Raw genomic sequence first — 20,541 nt, 5'->3', positions numbered from 1 at the left:
TATCTAGTTGTTTCTGGTTTTTATTGTATGTTTCAGTAACTTGATCCAGTCCTTCCTGGTCCATTTGGGCTTTGCTATACGTGATACTGAGCTCCAGCAGAGGGTGCACTGGCTTATACTGGTGACGTCCCTCGAAGCTTTGTTCTGACTCCATCTGCTGGACTGGGGACATAACCCACCGTCTGGACTGATCCATGGTACTACAGGAACGAAAATTAGCAGGTAAGAAATAATTTTCTTATCAGATGACGTATTGTGAGAGAGGGTAGATGATTGTGATGATAGAAAATGTAGTAGAACATTTCATTTGATAGATATTTATGCCTGACTATGCAGCCTACCTGTAACCCATCATTGTTTGTTGATTTATAGCAATGAATGTCACTTTTGTAAACCGTTGTGATCTATACATGGAAAGACTGTTTATAACATGTCTAAATAAAATAATGTTCATTAGCCAGTTGTCTAGAAATGCCTCTGTATACACGTTTAAACACTCAGGATGAAGGAACTATGTAACTACTATAAAAGTATATTCCAGGATAAGCATATTCTCCATGGATAAGCAAGACAGTATTCAACCAGATGGATGAATGACATCATATGATTTCACTGACACAAAAACACTGTTTCAGAGCTCAGAAAACCTGAGTAGGCCATTTGTTCTGCTTATTTTTAATCGTCACAAAATTCCAAAGGGACTGAAAGTGCATTCTAAAAGAGCGCAGACGGCCTCCTGGGCAGAGTGTCAGTTACTGTCTCCGCAGGAGATTTGTAGGGCTGTGCACTTGGTCGGGCCCTGCACGCACCGCGCATGTAAGTCCCAATAAGCACACAAGTGCCGGGCTGTGAAAAAGGGGCGGGCCGGGGGTATGGTCTTGGCAGGATGGTGCTGCTGTTCTGGGGAAATGCGCGCCGGCAACCGGCCAGCGCACGTAACTTGCTTCTGCTCCAGAGGAGCAGTAAGTAATAAAATAAAAAATTTAGGAAAAGATAGGTTAGGTTTAGGAAGTGGGGAGGAGGAGGCAGAGGGAGGAAGTGTAGGTAGGGGGATAGGGAAGTTCCTTCCCAGTCCGCTTCTTAATTGGAGCGGACTGGGAGGGAACTGGGGAAGGCATGATTGCATCGCCTTGCATATTTTACGAAAATTTGCCCCCCCCCCTCCCCCCGTGGGCATGGATTTTAAAATCCAGCGTGCATGTGTGCACGGCTATCCGATCACACACATGTTATAAAATCAGCAGATCCATGTGCGTGCACATGGACAGCTACTCGCTGCTTAGAAACTCTACCCCTTAGTCTACTATCGTTGCCTTAATGCAAACCATGGCTCCTCCAGCTGTTACAGCTGTTGTCAGATGTCCCCCAGAGTGCAGAAACACTGCTCCTAGAAGATCGAGAACTTAAGGAAGGTGTTGGTGAATAAGAATTCAAAGGCTTTATAAATAAATAAAAACAAGCGTGGCACAGCTTCATCGGCAGGGAGTCTGCGTGTTCCCATACCTAGACAGTTGGTGATGGGCCCATCTCCATTAGAAGTTCTGTAGTCTCTCAAGAAGTCCATATCGTTCCTCCAGTCCCTATATTTCATGGCCAACTTAGCCAAGTCACAGCATGTCACAACCAGGTGAAAAGGACTCTGATCTTTCAACATTCTTTGGTATCAGAGTTCATGAAAAGACTGGCATTCCATGTCTCCAGTCAGTAAACCCCCAGTGCCTTGGGAACTCAATGTAGTCCTAGCTCAACTCATGAAACTTCCTATCGTTCCTCCCAAGTCGGTTAAATTTCTCACCTGGAAAGTGTTGTTTCTTGTGGTCATCACTTCAACACAAAGAATAAGTGAACTACACACTCTTCATATTCTGCAAATTCACCCCAAGTTCCTTCTGAAAGTGGTATATGCGTGCTATTGTGCTCCCTACATTCTTTCCCTTACAGTTGAAGGTTACTACAAAGACTGAGGAGACTCACGCGATGGTGGCTGTAAAGGAGCATCTACATAGGAATCACCTCGGGTTTTCTGAGTTCTGAAAGATTTTTCCATCTTGGCGCTGTCTGATGACATCACCCACTTGTATGGCAGATTTGTCCTGCTGTCCTTGTTACATTTAAGTAACTTTGGGGCTTATTTTTCAAGCTGCGATAGCTCATTCCCTGTATGTACCCGGATCAGTCCAGACCGTGGGGTTGGGCCTCTTGCCCAGCAGATGGAGACAGACTAAAACTAAAAGTGTATCCTATATCAGGACAGAGCCTACCCTGCATCCATTCAGTATTTCTCTGTTTCCAGCAGATGCTGGCAACTGAACCTGCAGTTCCCCTTATTCTTTTATATTTCTTTTTCACTCCCTTTCCCTGTGGGGATTTTTATTTCTAGGATCAAGCAAGAATTAGTGGTGTTCCTTAATTAAAAAAAGTTTTCTGTCAGTCTATGGGAGACAACCTTGTCTCCTCGCTCTGTGGAGGGCCTAGGGGAGCTAGCTTGCCCCTTGGTTTTACTAGCCTAGGCTCCTCATTCCCTGTGACCTTTGGGGTGATACTGGTGGTCCAGTCCCTCACCCGTGGATAGCTGTCCGTTTTTTACTTCAGGGTCTAAGACCTGTAGCAGGGTACTTTATGCACTTTTTTTGCTTGTACCTTTAAAAAAAAAAAGGCTGTAAGGGTTGTTCACTGAGGCTATTCACAGCCGGTGCTCTCAGGACAACGGACAGCTCTGGCAGAGAGCAGGATTCAGTTCATGCCTCCGCTGACCGGCACAGCCAAGCACAGCTCCATTTTCTCTCGCAGCTTTTCTTTTTGTTTATCATGCCGCATCCCAGTGCCTGTGCAGCCTGTGGAGAGCACACATCGTGGCTCTCTTGCAGCGGTCTTTGCTCTAAGTGCCTGCCGGGTGGGGAGGGCCCCTCCTCGCACCAGCGAAGTCAGCAACGCAGGGCAGACCAGCGCGCTGCGTGGCCAGGCCGTTCCCGACTCGGGAAAGCGTGGGAACGGCAGCCATTTTGGGAGCAGTTCCAGATGCTGCAGTGGGACAGCAGGAGGAAGGTGAGCCCGATTCGCTAAATTCCCCCCCCCCCCCGTTCTGAGCCCCCCTCATTCCCCGGAGGTAGTTCCTGATTTTTCCCTTCCTCCCTCCCCCCGGGAAAGCTAAGCATCGGTTTACCACTGATTTTGTCCTTCTCCTGCACAAGTCTTATATTGCAAGCCTGCAGGAGGAGGAGGGACCTCCCTTAGGGCCCCCCCCCCCACCTAAGAGCCCGTGGGTTTCTGTTCTACAGCCTCCTACAGCACCAGAGGGGCAGGGTTCCATGAGGGTGGTGCTGGGGGGTCACGCCTCCCCCGGCCCCTCCAGCCGCCGACAGTTCATGATTTGGATCCGGAGTCATTGCTTCCCAGCCCCCCTCCCCCCTTGAGGGGGACGACCATCGGGTACTTCGTTTATTCCAAAGGGAGGAACTGGAACCCCTTATCCCCTTAGTCTTGGAGGAACTGGGAATTGAGGTGCCCCCTGAGGATACTGTCACAGCCGCGATGCCTGCAAACGTGGACCCGGTCCTGGCGGGACTTAGGGCTCCTCCAAAGTCGTTCCCATTCCATCCTATGCACAAGCTGATGATCCTTCGGGAATGGGAGACCCCGGATGCTGGACTCCTGGTGGGTAGGGACATGGATAAGCTCTATCCTCTATCTGAGGACTGCCTGGATTTGCTTAAGATACCAAAAGTGGATTCCTCTGTCTCCGCAGTTACCAAGCACACCACCATCCCGTCCTTAGGAGTGCGGGCAACAATCTGCAGCAGTCTCATGCAGCGGGCAAGCGTCAGGTGGGGCCAACAATTGTTCAGCACCCAGGACCTCCTGTCTGCAGAGGCGGAGCAGGCGGATCCGTTGGCAGGCACGATTGCGTATGGGGCCGATGCTCTTTACGATCTCCTATGGGTGCAGGCCAAAGCCATGGTCTCCTCGGTCTCGGCCAGATGTATCCTCTGGCTGAGAAATTGGTCGGCGGATTCCTCTTCCAAAGCGCAGTTGCTTTTTGGTGAGGACCTGGAACAGCTTATTAAATCTCTGGGTGAGAATAAGATTCATTAACTGCCAGAGGACCGCCCGAAACAGCCTGTCTTTTTTTCGGTCCCGCACTCGCTTTAGAGGTCAACGTCGATATAACAGAAGAGCTCGAGGCTCCTTTCCGAGAGGCAATGCTTCCAGATCCCAATCCTGGTCTCATTCCTATCGCGGGCGTCGATCCTTCCAGGATGGTAACCAGCAGCACTCGGCCACTAAGTCCTCTTCCCAATGAAATATGGCCGGCCCATTCCTCCGTTCAAAGCTTAGGTGGACAACTGTCCCTGTTTCTCGAGGAGTGGGCCAAGATCATTACAGATCAGTGGGTCCTAGAAGTAATAGAAATAGGCTACGCGTTAGAATTTGCTTGGGATCTACCGGACCTTCACCTCATCTCTCCCTGCGGACGCCAAAAGTGGCCTGCAGCTGAACAGGTTGCTGGACCTGGTTGTCATAGTTCCAGTTCCGGCAGAGGAACAAGGGTCCAGTCAATATTCCATATACTTTGTTATTCCCAAAAAGGAAGGCTTTTTCTGACCAATTTTGGATCTCAAATGAGTCAACCAGGCTCTCAAGGTTCCCCATTTTCGAATGGAAACCCTAAGAGCGGTGATAGCAGTGGTTCACTCAGGCGAATTCCTGGCATCGCTCAACCTGACGGAGTTCTACTTGCATATTCCTATTCGCGTCGACCATCAGAGGTATCTCTGATTCGAAATCCTGGGCCAACATTTCCAGTTTCGAGTGCTTCCCTTCGGCCTAGCCACGGCGCCATGCATTTTCACCAAGGTTATGGTGGTAGTGGCGGCCTCTCTTCATCGAGACAGTGTTCTGGTCCACCCTTACCTGGACGACTGGCTCATCCGGGCCAAGTCGGATTCTCTCTGCAAGCTGGCAGTCGATAAGGTCCTGACCTGTCTAACCTCCCTAGGCTGGATAATCAATTTTCCCAAGAGCAAGCTTCAGCCATCGCAGACCCTGGAATTCTTGGGGGCTCGATTCGACATTCGAGTCGACAAGGTGTTCCTTACAGAAACGCGGACGCTCAAGCTCAGGAAACAGGTGCGCACCTTTCTCTCACTTGCTCTGCCCACGGCCTGGGACTCCCTCCAGGTTCTGGGGTCCATGGCCTCCATTATTGATTTGGTTCCTTGGGATTTTGCGCATATGCGTCCATTACAGAAAGCTTTGCTATCCCGCTGGAAGCCGATATCGGAGCAATTTCGGACGCCCCTCCCGCTCTCCGAGTCTACCGTCGCCGAGCTGCAGTGGTGGCTCTCACCTGTCCACCTTCTGAAGGGGGTGTCCCTTCAGACACTGCAGTGGATCGTTGTCACAACGGACGCCAGCCTCTCCGGTTGGGGAGCGGTGTGCCAGAACCAATCTACTCAGGGATACTGGTCCCCAGTCCAATCTCGCTGGCACATCAATCGCTTGGAAGCGCAAGCGGTACACCTGGCTCTCAAGGTTTTCCTCCCTTTACTCCGCCGCAAGGCAGTGCGGATCCTCTTGGGCAACTCCACCACGGTGGCTTATATCATTCGGCAGGGAGGCACCAGGAGTCGCCTGGTGGCCCTGGAAGCCAGCAAGCTCTTCGCCTGGGCGGAGCATCACCTCGATCGCTTAGCAGCAACCCACATTGCGGGAAAGGAGAACGTTCAAGTCGACTTCCTGAGTCGCCAGAGATTAGACCCCGGCGAGTGGGAGTTGTCAGAGCAATGGATCTGATCATCCGCAGATGGGGTACTCCACACCTAGACCTGATGGCCACACTGAACGATGCGAAAGCTCCCATGTTCTTCAGCTGCAGAAGGAAACATTGCGCGGAAGGAGTGGATGCGCTAGTCCTTCCCTGGCCCCACGACATTTACCTCTACGTGTATCCCCCTTGGCCACTAGTGGGCAAAGTGCTCAGAAGAATCGAGCTCTATCAGGGTCCCATCATTCTGGTAGCTCCAGAGTGGCTCTGCAGACCGTGATTTGTAGATCTGGTAAACCTAGCCATGGATGGCCCTCTCCGTCTCTGTCATCTCTCCCACCTTCTCAGGCAGGGTCCTGTATTTTTCGATCAGGCGGATCGCTTTTGTCTAGTGGCCTGGCTTTTGAACGGCGGAGACTAAGAAAAAAGCTAGGCCGCTAGACACTTTGTTGAGGGCCCGGAAGCCATCTACCTCTCTCGCTTATATCCAGGTTTGGAGGGTTTTCAAGACTGCTTGTGCTGCTTTGGGGGTCCTTTCCTTCCTACAGAACGGCCTCTCCAAGGGTTTGTCTTTCAGTTCCTTGCGGGTACAAGTTTCCGCTCTCGGCTCCCTATTAGGCAACGTGGACGGTTTCCCGGTGGCGGCTCATCTGGATGTCGTCCACTTCCTTAAGGGGGTTAAGCATTTGAAGCCACCGCTTAGGGTCACGTCCCTCGTGGAGTCTTAACCTGGTACTTCGGGTTCACTGCGAGGCTCCTTTCAAACCTCTACGGAAGGCTACACTTAAGGATTTGACTTTCAAAACTGTATTCCTGGTGTCCATTTGTTCCGCTAGACGGTGTCGGAGATACAGGCTTTTTCGTGCCGGGAACCTTTTCTACTTTTTTCTGATTCAGGAGTATCCCTTAAGACGGTGCCTTCCTTTTTGTCAAAGGTAGTGTCTTCCTTTCACGTCAAGCAGTCAGTGGAACTCCCGGCTTTTTCTTCTGAAGACATCACAGACACATCTGGGGGTGATCTGCGGCACCTGGATGTAAAACGGATTTTACCACGTTACCTCCAGGTTACAAATGAGTTCTGCGTATCAGATCATCTGTTTGTCCTGTGGAGTGGCCCAAATAAAGGCAATAAGGCTTCGAAGACCACTATCGCACGCTGGCTAAAAGAGGCTATTGCGTCGGCTTACGTTTGCAAGGGCTGATCGGTTCCTGAAGGCTTAAAGGCCCACTCCCTGCATTCTCAGGCCATGTTTTGGGCGGAGAGTCAATTGGTCTCTCTGCAGGAAATATGTAGAGCAGCTATTTGGAAATCTCTACATACTTTTGCTCACCATTACTGCCTTGATGTACAGGCTCCAATCTTTGGCTCCTTCGGGCGTCAGGTTCTTCGAGCGGGACTGTCTCAGTCTCACCCTGTCTAGGGAAGCTTTGGTACATCCCACGGTCTGGACTGATCCGGGTATGACAGAGAAAGGAAAATTGGTTCTTACCTGCTAATTTTTGTTCCTGTAGTACCACGGATCAGTCCAGACACTCTCCCGTACTAGATCTGTTCTGTCCGCTCAAAGTTTCTTCCTTTACAGGTTTTTTCGGATATTTGGATCTTCTATTATTACTCAAGGCACCGGAAGCATCTTAAAGATGAATATTAAAATAAATCTCTATGCATGAGCATTTTTGTTTATACAGAATTCTTTCAATTGTTCAATGGTTCAATTGTTACAATTATCAGTTTTCTTGTTACTTGCTTGATCTTTTGGGAGTTATTGTTATGTTATGAGTAAAGTCAATAGTGGACCCTTGGGCCGGCTGAGGTGGACAGCGTCCACAGGAGTTAATAAGCCGGGAGGCGGCACTCAGCTGGAGCGGACTGATGGCGTCTTCACCCTGGAAACCCAAGACCCCCCCAGGAGGAGCCCGTAGGTGTCCGAGTCGCTGGGACTTAGGAGAATCGTGAATGAGTCCAAGGTTCGAGGCTGGCAGAAGACAAAGGAGAATCGTGAAGAAGACCAAGGTTCGTGGCTGGCTGAAGACAAAGGAGAATCGTGAAGAAGACCAAGGTTCGTGGCTGGCTGAAGACAAAGGAGAATCGTGAAGAAGACCAAGGTTCGTGGCTGGCTGAAGACAAGGAGAATCAGGAACCGGAGCTGGAGTCAGGATATGTAGACAGCAAGTAGAGCCCAGAGCTGGAGCCAAGGCACAGCAGGACCAAACAGAACCTGACCTGGAAGCAAGGCACGGCTGGGACAAGCTGGAACCGGAGCTGGAAGCAAGGCACGGCTGGAACAAGCAGGAACCAGGGCTGGAAGCAAGGCACGGCTGGAACAAGCAGGAACCAGGGCTGGAAGCAAGGCACGGCTGGAACAAGCTGGAACCAGAGCTGGAAGCAAGGCACGGCTGGAACAAGCAGGAACCAGGGCTGGAAGCAAGGCACGGCTGGAACAAGCAGGAACCAAGGCTGAAAGCAACGCTGGGAAGCAACTAAGCACACAGTAGAGTGACCTCGTTGCAAAGGCAAAGCAAGGAAGTCAGACGCTGGTTTAAATAGCCGGCCAGCGTCTGACGTCAGGAACGGGGCGGTTCAGCACTTCCGGGTGCTGGACCTTTAAGAGCCCCCTGCTTGCGCGCGCGCGCGCGTTGCCTGGCAGTGGGAGGAGTCTGAGTCGTCCCTCGGCAGCGTCTCCACGTGGAGAGAGACGCTGCCATGCGGCCCTGCAGGCCCCAGGAGCAACGGAACGCGGCGAGACCGGGAGAGGCAGCAGAAAGGTAAGGACCCGGTCGCTAGCCTAGCGACCGGGACCGCAACAGTACCCCCCCTTTTACGCCCCCTCTTCAGAGGACTAGGCCTGTCAGGATGGTCCAGATGATATTGCTGTAGGAGAGTCTTGTCCAAGATGTTGCGGGCAGGCTCCCACGTATTGTCTTCGTCTCCACAACCTTCCCAGGCCAGCAAATACTCCCAACGTCTGTTGGCGAAACGAGCATCCAGGACCTCTCGTACCTGAAACGTAGGATCCCCATCCGTGGTGGTGGAAGCGTCGTCAAGAGGCCTGGGGTGGAATCTGGAAAGAATTACTGGTTTTAAGAGAGAGACGTGAAAGACATCATGAATGCGTAAAGTGGTTGGGAGTCGTAGACGGTAAGAGACCAACCCTACTCTTTCTGCTACGCGGAAGGGACCACAGAACTTGGGAGAGAGTTTCTTGGAAGGTTGCCTCAAATGAATGTTCTTTGTACTAAGCCACACTCGATCGCCTGGGAGGAAGGTGAATGCAGGTTTTCGGTGTCGATCATAGTAGCGTTTAGCAGTGCGTGCGACCTTCTGAAGACGGTGTTGAGTTGAGGACCACAATTTACTCAATTGGTCCGCGGACAATTGAGCAGCGGGTGAGGAGGTTGGTACAGGTAGAGGTAACGGTGGTTTGAGCTGTTTACCGTACACAATTTGAAAAGGGGATTTCCCCGTCGCCGTATGTATCTGATTATTATAGGCGAATTCAGCCCAAGGCAAAAGCTCCACCCAATTATCTTGTTTGTGGTTAATGAACGCTCGTAGGAACAACTTTAAAGAACGATTCATGCGTTCAGTTTGCCCATTACTTTGCGGGTGAAAAGCGGAAGAGAAACTCAACTGGATCTTAAATTTTTTGCATAAGGCTTTCCAATACCTGGCTGTGAATTGAGGACCTCTGTCTGAAACAATGTCCTGAGGCAGACCATGAATACGGAATACATGGTGTGTGAACAGAGAAGCCAGTTCAGTGGCGGAAGGTAATTTGGATAAAGGCACAAAGTGAGCAATTTTAGAGAAGCGGTCCACCGTGACCCATACCACAGTCTTGCCTTGCGAAGGCGGGAGTTCCACCATAAAGTCAGTGGCAATATGTGTCCAGGGTTCCGTGGGTATAGGTAACGGTTGTAGTAACCCTCTCGGGGGGCCATTAAGCGGTTTCTGCAGAGCGCAAGTGGGGCAAGAACTCACGTAAAGGGAAACATCACGTCGAAGACCTGGCCACCAATAGAAACGATTTATAAGATCCAAAGTTCTTAGTCTACCAGCGTGCCCCCCGGTCAAGGAGTCGTGGCCCCAAGACAGGACTTCCCTCCGAAGCCTTTTAGGAACCGTAGTCTTACTTGAGGAACAAATGGAAGTAGTAGTTAGTTGAACACAGGCAGGATCCAGGATGGTTCGTGGAGAGTCGTCCTCTTCCTCCGGCTGACAGGTACGAGATAGAGCATCGGCTCGAACGTTCTTCTCCGCTGGTCGAAACTTGAGGATGAAATTGAAACGACTGAAGAAGAGTGACCATCTTGCTTGCCGCGAGTTTAGTCGTTGAGCTCGGGCCAAGTACAATAAATTTTGTGGTCAGTGTACACTGTCACCGGATGATTAGCCCCCTCCAGCCATTGCCTCCACTCCTCGAAGGCTAACTTAATGGCTAGGAGTTCCTTGTCTCCGATGCCATAGTTACATTCAGCAGGCGAAAACTTTTTAGAGAAGTAAGAACATGGCATCAATTTGCCCGAAGTATCGTGTTGACTGAGCACCGCTCCAACAGCCAGATTCGAGGCATCGACCTCCAAGATGAAGGGTCGTTGTGGATCTGGGTGTCGTAGGCAGGAAGCGGCTAGGAATGCTTGTTTTAAGTCTTCAAAGGCAGCCGAGGCGGTAGTGGACCAATCGTGAGCGTTAACCCCTTTACGAGTAAGCGCCGTGAGAGGAGCTACCTTCTGGGAGTAATGTGGTATAAAATGCCTGTAAAAATTGGCGAATCCAAGGAATCACTGTAGCGCCTTCAGGCCAGACGGGCGAGGCCAATTGACAATGGCCGCCACCTTCTCTGGGTCCATCTGGAAACCGGACGAGGAAACAATATATCCCAAGAACGGAAGCGACTCGCGCTCAAACTGACATTTTTCAAATTTAGCGTATAGATGATTGTCCCTTAGAGCCTGTAAGACTTGTTTGACGTGTTGGCGATGGGAAGAAAGATCTTGGGAATAGATCAGGACGTCATCAAGGTACACTATGACGAAGGAATGAAGCATCTCCCGGAGTACCTCATTCATCAGATTCTGGAAGACAGCAGGGGCATTACATAAGCCGAAAGGCATCACTAAGTATTCGTAATGTCCATCTCGCGTGTTGAACGCTGTCTTCCACTCGTCACCGGGACGAATACGAACCAAATTGTATGCTCCACGTAAATCCAATTTTGTAAAGATCTTGGCCCCCTGAAGTCTATCGAGCAGTTCTGGGATCAGAGGCAAGGGATAGCGATCTTTCTTAGTGATGGAGTTCAGACCTCGATAGTCTATGCACGGCCGGAGGGAGCCATCTTTTTTGGACACAAAAAAGAATCCTGCTCCTGCAGGGGAGTGCGAAGGACGAATGAACCCTTTGGCAAGATTCTCCGTAATGTAGTCTGACATTGCATGGGTTTCTGGCAGAGAAAGAGGGTATACCCTACCCCGCGGAGGAGTGGAACCAGGTAGTAAATCAATGGCACAGTCGAAGGGCCGATGGCATGGAAGCAGTTCAGCCTTTTGTTTGGAGAACACGTCAGCGTAATTCTGGTACGGCAAAGGAAGGTCCAGGGCAGAGTGAGAGAGTAATATCTCCGGTCTAGGAACGGGATCCAGGCAATTCTGGAAACAGGAAGGACTCCATTGCGCAATTTGGAGAGAGTCCCAATGGATCACCGGAGCATGTTGTTGCAACCAAGGGAGTCCCAGGACCACAGGGTGCACCGATTTATCAAGTAGCAAAAAGGAGATTGTCTCAGTGTGAAGCACTCCCATCCGTAAAGTGAGAGGCATCGTAGTTTCAGAAATGGATCCAGGTAGAGGGGTTCCCTGGATAGAGGTAACCCGTAATGGAGGTATCCGGCGCTTAGTAGGTAGTCCTAATTGGTGTACCAGTTCTCTCCAGATAAAGTTCCCTCCGGCTCCGGAATCAATGAAAGCTAGAGTCTGAAAGGAGCCACCTGGATACTCCAACGTTATAGGAACTGTACATTGAGGAGTAGCATTAACATAGCCTAGGGGAACCTCCTCATCTCTCCCTAGACTTGAGCTTTTCCCGGTCTCGCAGGACACTGACCCAGGAAATGACCCTTAATGCCGCAGTATAAGCACAGGCCTTGAGTGCGGCGACGTGTCTTCTCCTCCTCGGTTAGGGGTGCCCGACCAAGCTGCATAGGTTCCTCAGAGGGGCTGTGGGAGGCTGATGATGTCTTGTGAGATAAAGTCAGAGACCTGGAGAAGGAGGGTGCCAAAGAGACAGGCCGACGAGGAACTCGACCCTCCTTAGCTCGTTGCTGCAATCGCCGGTCAATCCTCCCGGCCAAGTCTATCACCCCGTTCAGAGTGAAGGGCAGGTCGCGAGCCATCAGCTCGTCCTTGATACGGCCTGCAAGGCCTTCCAAGAAAATACCCCGCAAACAGTCATCCTGCCAGCCGAGTTCCATCGCCAGAGTACGAAATTCAATAGCGTACTCCGCCAGAGAACGGGATCCTTGTCGTAGCTGTAGAATTTCAGTGGTAGCGGTGGTAGCATGAGCTGGCTCGTCAAAAGTCTGTTTGAAGTGAGTCACGAAAACCTGTAAATTGTGCAGCATGGCGTCCTGTTTCTCCCACATGGGAGAGGCCCATAGCATAGCTCTCCCATCGAGCAGAGACAAAATATATGCTACCTTGACGGCATCAGACGGGAACTGCCCTGGTAGCAAAGTGAAGCGGATGAAACACTGATTCAAAAATGCCCTGCACGATCTGGCATCCCCGGAGTATCGAGTAGGCGCTGGAAGCTGAGTCTGCGCGGGAGCTAGAACCGCCGGTGGAGGCGGGGGTTGTGCCACCGGAGGAGGATTGGCGTCCAAGCGACTGGCTAGGCGATCCACCGTAGCAGCCAAGACTTCCAGACATTGCTGTTGCTGCTGGATTCTTTGGGCCATGCCAGGGATGGCCTGCATAGGAGCGGAGTCCGCCGAGTCCATGGCCTTTGCAAACTGTTATGTTATGAGTAAAGTCAATAGTGGACCCTTGGGCCGGCTGAGGTGGACAGCGTCCACAGGAGTTAATAAGCCGGGAGGCGGCACTCAGCTGGAGCGGACTGATGGCGTCTTCACCCTGGAAACCCAAGACCCCCCCAGGAGGAGCCCGTAGGGGTCCGAGTCGCTGGGACTTAAGAGAATCGTGAATGAGTCCAAGGTTCGAGGCTGGCAGAAGACAAAGGAGAATCGTGAAGAAGACCAAGGTTCGTGGCTGGCTGAAGACAAAGGAGAATCGTGAAGAAGACCAAGGTTCGTGGCTGGCTGAAGACAAAGGAGAATCGTGAAGAAGACCAAGGTTCGTGGCTGGCTGAAGACAAGGAGAATCAGGAACCGGAGCTGGAGTCAGGATATGTAGACAGCAAGTAGAGCCCAGAGCTGGAGCCAAGGCACAGCAGGACCAAACAGAACCTGACCTGGAAGCAAGGCACGGCTGGGACAAGCTGGAACCGGAGCTGGAAGCAAGGCACGGCTGGAACAAGCAGGAACCAGGGCTGGAAGCAAGGCACGGCTGGAACAAGCAGGAACCAGGGCTGGAAGCAAGGCACGGCTGGAACAAGCTGGAACCGGAGCTGGAAGCAAGGCACGGCTGGAACAAGCAGGAACCAGGGCTGGAAGCAAGGCACGGCTGGAACAAGCAGGAACCAAGGCTGAAAGCAACGCTGGGAAGCAACTAAGCACACAGTAGAGTGACCTCGTTGCAAAGGCAAAGCAAGGAAGTCAGACGCTGGTTTAAATAGCCGGCCAGCGTCTGACGTCAGGAACGGGGCGGTTCAGCACTTCCGGGTGCTGGACCTTTAAGAGCCCCCTGCTCGCGCGCGCGCGTTGCCTGGCAGTGGGAGGAGTCTGAGTCGTCCCTCGGCAGCGTCTCCACGTGGAGAGAGACGCTGCCATGCGGCCCTGCAGGCCCCAGGAGCAACGGAACGCGGCGAGACCGGGAGAGGCAGCAGAAAGGTAAGGACCCGGTCGCTAGCCTAGCGACCGGGACCGCAACAGTTATATCTGCTTTGAAAATGTTTTATACTGAACAGATGCAGGGTAGGCTCTGTCCTGATATAGGATACCCTTTCAGTTTTAGTCTGTCTCCATCTGCTGGGCAGGAGGGTCTGGACTGATCCGTGGTACTACAGGAACGAAAATTAGCAGGTAAGAACCAATGTTCCTTTATCGCGTGCTTTAGGCCATTATCGCATAAAGCCCATTATCGCATGCGATAATGGGCTTATCGCGGCGGTAAAATTAAAATTAGGGGAAGGGGTGGAGTTTGGGAGGAGTTAGGGAGGGGTTTAGGGAAATGGTGTGGTGGTACCACTGCCGGCGATAATGTTTTGGACATTTTCGCCGGCAGTAGCACGGGAAATAGTGCCACCTTTTAGCATGGCGCTATTGGAGCAATAGTGTACGGCATGGCGCACTGCCACAGGTGAAACCGCATTGCCGTGATGTGGCCGGCTGCACACTAGTGACCTCCCACCCCTGTTTTCGCCCCCCGCCCCCTTTATTGCACCAGATCATCATTCCGCACGGACTGATGAATCTAGCCCTTTGCTTTAATACAAAAATAGATGAATTTTAGTGATTGCAATCATTTTAGCAGGGCTTAACCAGAATTATGTTTTTTGAGATAACTATCTTTGCAGATTCCTGTTCTTATTCTTTTAGCTAGTGTCTATGCTAGTATGCATATGCAATAAAGTTCGAATCTGCTACTTTCAGGTCATTAATTTATGCAGCACATAAAGCTATAATTCCCAGTAAAAGCAATCATATTCTTAAAAATAGCTGTCTGCTGTCTTCCCATAATATGTAATGACATTTTAACATTTAATGAGCATTTTTTATAGGTATGGTTATTGGGTTTATTTAAACACTATACATTTGAATTTATGTAAATTCAAATTGTTTCTGAAATCTGTTGAGTCCTTAATTTGATTGGCGCTCAGAATCAAAGTGTAATTTCTTTCCTTGCTTTTATGTACCAATGGCACAATTAGCAAAGCTCAGCATGAATACTGTAATCTTGTTTTCTGCTTCATTGTGACTTTTGGGGTTATTTAAACTGGTTATTCCTTTTTTTGTATGTATGTCTATGCAGCTAAGTATGATGGAATGGATTGAGCCTCCCAAAAGAGAAAGAAAAGCCAATTATGCAGTAGATGCATATTTTAGAGAAGCATTACGTGTTAGTGAACCAAAGGCACCAAAGGTAAAAAGAAGATATTTATGTGTACTTTAAAATATATATATATATATCTTTATATTCTATTGAGTCAAAAAAGCACAGGATAATAAAGTGATATGCAGAAGATTACAGAGATTCATGCTTGTGGGGGAAAAGGTATAAGATTCATATATCTCATGATTTTTTAAATTTTTGGCCCCGCAGTTTTCTCTTGCTGCTTTGGGCTTCCAATTCAGTCAGAACCTGCCTTTATTGTTTGCTGTTGCTATAAGCCAGTAATGGCGAACTCTAGTCCTCGAGTACCACAGACAGGCCAGGTTTTCAGGATATCTACAATGAATATGCATGAGAAAGATTTGCATGCACTGCATCCACATCCATCTCATGCATATTCATTGTGGGTATCCTGAAAACCTGGCCTGGCTGTGGCACTCGAGGACTGGAGTTTGCCATCACTGCTATGAGCCTTCATTCAAATTATTTGGGGATATTTCTTCTTCCAACTAATGTAGCACAGTCATTGCAGTAATATGCTTCTTCTGGAACCTGCAATTATAGACCCTAAATCCCGGAACTAAGTGTCACTATTTTACGAGGACTGACCTCCCACTCTAGGAGTGGGAGGTCAGTCCTTTGCCCAAGCGCCAGTTCCCGGCCCTCTCCCGCGCCAAACCGAAGAGACCCCGCCCACCGACGCTCCCCAGGCGGCGACGTGGGACCTGATTGGCCAGGGCTTTAAAGCCCTCAAAGACCGGCACCCGGGGTTTAAATTCCCCCACCCTGCGCCTCGCAACTCCTTTCAGACGGCTCTCCTCAGCAGCGTGGACCCCCAGCCGGATGCCCTCCACCCGACCGCACGAGGCCACACACCGCCGACCGAGCCACCTAACTGGCAACCGGCCCCACCGACGCAACAAGGCCGCAAGGACCAAGAGCCCTAACTTACCAGCCTGCAGCAGAACCAGCCGCACCACCCCCCCCCCCCCGCCGAGACCCACCTGCAAGGTGAGCCAACCGTGGCCCTCCGCCCAAGCCCCAGTTCCTGACCCTCTCCTGCGCCGAACCGAAGAGACCCCGCCCACCGACGCTCCCCAGGCGGCGACGTGTGACCTGATTGGCCAGGGCTTTAAAGCCCTCAAAGACCGGCGCCGCGTGCCAGCGTCGCAAGCCAAAGGAGCGCAACAAAGGGGCCTGCCCCTTGTCGTGCCCCTTAGCGTGCCCCCATCATTCTTACCCTGATTAAATCCCTGAACATCCTCATCCGACCCTTCCCTGCCCCACTGAAGAGCTCCAACGACCCCCCCCCCCCCCCCCCGCAAAGGTACATTACAAAAATCACCCCAACCATAAGACCAACCACTTATAGCACAAACTCTCCACTGCCCGAACAGATACTTGTGAAACCATCCTCAATAACCACGACTCCCAACCCTACCTCCACTTAACCAGCACCCACATTTGAGAATCACCACATCAACTATAAATACTCGCCTGCCATCAACTGTCTGCACCTCAACCAAGAAAGCACCCCACACCTGAGATACTTCCAAAAACCCATGTATCCTCTCATCTCTCACACCCAACGAGACATGATCATCACCCATTCATCAAATATGCCTACTCAAAGACTCCGCCACTTAATAAATATCCCACTCTCAGAAACCACAAAAAGCTTGTTCTACCTAACCTTCCTGCTCATAAACGCTCAAGCCCTCACTAAAAAAATCGCAATCCTCTCTGACATCCTCCATGACCAAAACCCAGACTTCATCGCAGTGACTGAAACTTGGCTCAAGCCCACCGACCATGTCCTACTGAACCATCTAAACAGCAACACTTATGATCTATTCTCTATCCTGAGAAAATCCAGATGAGGAGGAGGACTCCTACTAATCATAAAAAAACAATTTAACATGAAACTAATCCTCCTCACCCCCCCCCCCATCAACTTGAACTAGCTCTCTTCGACTCAGAAAACCTCCAAATCTGTCTTATCTACTGCCCACCCAAACTCCTCAACAAAGACATATCACCTCTCATCGAAGTCCTCATATCAAAGATCAACAACAAAAAACCTACAATCATCCTAGGACACTTTAATCTCCACTCCGACTTAACCCCTCCCTCCCAATCATATCAAACCCTATTTGATGTCCTAACCACTCTCCAATTCACTCAACTAGTCAACAGCCCAACACACAAAGCAGGGCACACCCTCGACCTGATTTTCTCAAATGACAATTTTTTCTCAAATTCTTCCATCTTCTACTCCCAAGTCCCATGGTCAGACCACTACCTTCTACAGTGCAAAACCCACACCACTGCAATCAAAAAGTTCGACACCAACAACTCACTCTCATTTAAATACCGACCACCATTCTCTCCCGACCTGCTTCAACAGGAACTCGAAAAACTCAAACATCGATCTCTCCAATATCACCAATGCCACACAATCCTGGCACCAAATAAGAACAGAAACAGCCAACTCTATAAACCCTGAAAGAACCAAACAAATCAACTCAAGAACTCAAAACACAACCCCTGGTTCAATCCACTGCTAAAAGAGACCAAATCTAACCTCAGAAGGAAAGAGAAAGACTGGAGAAGAAACAAAGACCAGTTAACTCTCGAAAGATACCGAACCTACCTCACCTACTACAAAAACCTAATAAACAAAGCAAAAAAAGAATATTACAGCAAAAAAATCCTAAACTCTACAAATAAACCCAAATTCCTCTTCAACATCGTAAACAATCTAATCACAGTGAACAATAACAATACCAACATATCCCAAAAAAACCTAAGCCAAGACCTCGCAGTTTTCTTCAACAACAAAATCAGAAAAATTTCAGAAAAAATAACCAATACCTCTTCCAATAATCCTATCCCAAATCGCATAAACATCCCTCCCTGGGACCATTTCGATCCGATTTCAATTTCTGATACAGAAAAACTCATCAAATCACTGAATCCAGCCAGACACGAGCTTGATACAATACCTACTCACACTCTAAAAGAAATCTCCCATACAATTGCACCAACCATCTCTTCAATCATCAACAAATCTCTTGAAGAAGGTGTTCTTCCGACCAACCTAAAAATCGCCACTATAAAACCAATCTTAAAAAAAAAGAACCTCGACCCCTTCGACCTAAGTAACTACTGCCCAATCTCAAACCTTTCATTCCTCGCCAAGCTAACCGAGAAAGCCGCCCTTAAACAACTGAACGTTGTTTAAGGCCTTGACACAAACAACATCCTGTACCCATCTCAACACGGCTTCAGAAAAAATCATAGTACAGAAACACTGCTCACCAACCTAACCAACACAATTTTAAGAGGCTTCGACCACGATCAATGGTACATTCTCATCCTACTCGACCTTTCCGCCGCATTCGACACAGTCGAGCACAGTAGCCTAATCACCAGGCTCTCCGAAATAGGCCTATCTGGAAAAACACTAAAATGGTTCTCTTCCTTCCTCCAAAAGAGAAACCTACAAGGTCAACCTAAACAACCACATCTCCGACGCCATCCCTCTTGAAACTGGTGTACCCCAAGGTTCCTCACTATCCGCCATCCTTTTCAACATCTACTTACTACCACTCTGCCAACTTCTATCTAGCCTCTCCATCACCCACTTCCTATATGCTGACGACATCCAGCTAATCATCCCTGTCTCAGCCTCCCTTGAAAACACTCTAAAAATCGCCGCCTCAACCATCATCCGAATCAAACTCCTACTAAACCAACTTAAGCTCTGCATCAACACCGACAAAACTGAATGTATGTTGATCGAAAGAAACATCTCTGGTGACCACTTGACCCACCACATCCTCATCGATGACACCCCCATCAGACTAAAAGAATTTGTCAAAGACCTATGATTCTGGATCGACCCTCAATTCAACCTCAAGAAACACATCACCGCTAAAACAAATGATGGCTTCCACAAACTTTCCATCCTCAAACACCTCAAACCCTTACTCAACCATTCCGACTTCAGAACCATTCTCCAAGCCTTGATATTCTCAGGCATCGACTACTGCAACTCCCTCTTGATAGGTCTACCAAAATCAACCATATACCCACTGCAAATTCTACAAAACTCCACTGCTCGAATTCTAACCGGCCTCAAAAGAACCGATCATATCTCACCTGTACTGAAGGACCTACACTGGCTCCCCATTGAAAAAAGGATAGAGTACAAAACCCTGGCAATCATTCACAACGCAATCCACCACAACAACTCTGATTGCTTCGAATCCCTAATCCAAACTCATTAATCTCAACGATACTCAAGATCAACCAACAAATCTCAACTCGAAATCCCACCAGTCAACGCAGCCAAACCAACCACCACCAGGAATAGAGCATTTTCAATAGCCGGACCCCACCTCTGGAACTCCCTCCCACCCAACCTCCGGACACAAAACAACACATCTATGTTCAAAAAATCACTCAAAACATGGCTCTTCAAACGAGCATAAGAAGATGGGATTGGATAAATCAACATGTTCGACAACCATAGCAGTTCCCCTACCCCCTCCAACCCCCTTGCCCTCTCCTCCAATCCCACCCCTTGCCCCCTCTCCTGCCATACCTTTGTATATTCTTCTATCTCCTCCTCTTGTTCCCTTCCAGCCCATCCCCAACTCCCCCCTTGCTGACACTACGATATCAGTGTATTTCCTCAATTCAGCTCTCTTCATATTAAAATGACTATAATCGTCTATTAACACTTCTCGCATATGCTACCTGTAAATACCCCACTCACCTCCTCCTGCGAGGCTTTCCTCAACGCCCTCCATGCCCTCGGCTACAGGCAACTTATCACCTCACCCACACATAAAGCTGGCCATACGCTTGACCTCATCTTTGTCAACGCCAGTATACACTCCCCCAGTCCACCCACTTGTACCCCCGTACCCTGGTCAGACCACGCTTCCCTCAACACAAAGCCCTCCACCATTCACAACCCCTCCCATAGCAATACCATATATTATAGAAAACCCTGCTCCACTGAAGACTTGATCTCCTCCCTATCTGACTCCCTGAACAATCTCAATCTTACCAGCCCTGACAATGCTCTCTCCACATGGAACAACATTACCACCAAAATAGCTAACGAATTATGTCCCCTCATTAGTAAGGAGATACACCATGCACACAAAACTAAGAAACCATGGTACACCCCTGAATTAAAAAAAAAATGGCAGAGAAGGGCTACCAAAATGATAAGGGGAATGGAACAACTCCCCTATGAGGAAAGACTAAAGAGGTTAGGACTTTTCAGCTTGGAGAAGAGACGACTGAGGGGGGATATGATAGAGGTGTTTAAAATCATGAGAGGTCTAGAACAGGTAGATGTGAATCGGTTATTTACTCTTTCGGATAGTAGAAAGACTAGGGGACACTCCATTAAGTTAGCATGGGGCACATTTAAAACTAATCGGAGAAAGTTCTTTTTTACTCAACGCACAATTAAACTCTGGAATTTGTTGCCAGAGAATGTGGTTCGTGCAGTTAGTATAGCTGTGTTT

At 49.5% G+C, this 20,541-nt stretch overlaps 1 protein-coding gene across 2 annotated transcripts in view; it reads left to right on the top strand.

The window, feature by feature from the left end:
* The window catches only part of SMARCA1 (SWI/SNF related, matrix associated, actin dependent regulator of chromatin, subfamily a, member 1), an 856,940-nt gene that overhangs the window by 569,458 nt on the left and 266,941 nt on the right, over window positions 1-20,541 (top strand). For both annotated transcript variants that reach the window (XM_029607880.1, XM_029607879.1), the window contains exon 18: window positions 14,912-15,022. In XM_029607880.1, coding sequence (XP_029463740.1) covers window positions 14,912-15,022 — 111 coding nt within the window. The remainder of the gene's footprint in view (window positions 1-14,911; window positions 15,023-20,541) is intronic.

Source organism: Rhinatrema bivittatum, chromosome 6, assembly GCF_901001135.1.
Source record: "Rhinatrema bivittatum chromosome 6, aRhiBiv1.1, whole genome shotgun sequence".
In the NCBI taxonomy this organism is placed as follows: domain Eukaryota; kingdom Metazoa; phylum Chordata; class Amphibia; order Gymnophiona; family Rhinatrematidae; genus Rhinatrema; species Rhinatrema bivittatum.
The sequence above is the reverse complement of the archived record's forward strand: the minus strand, read 5'-3'. Positions and strand labels throughout refer to the sequence as shown.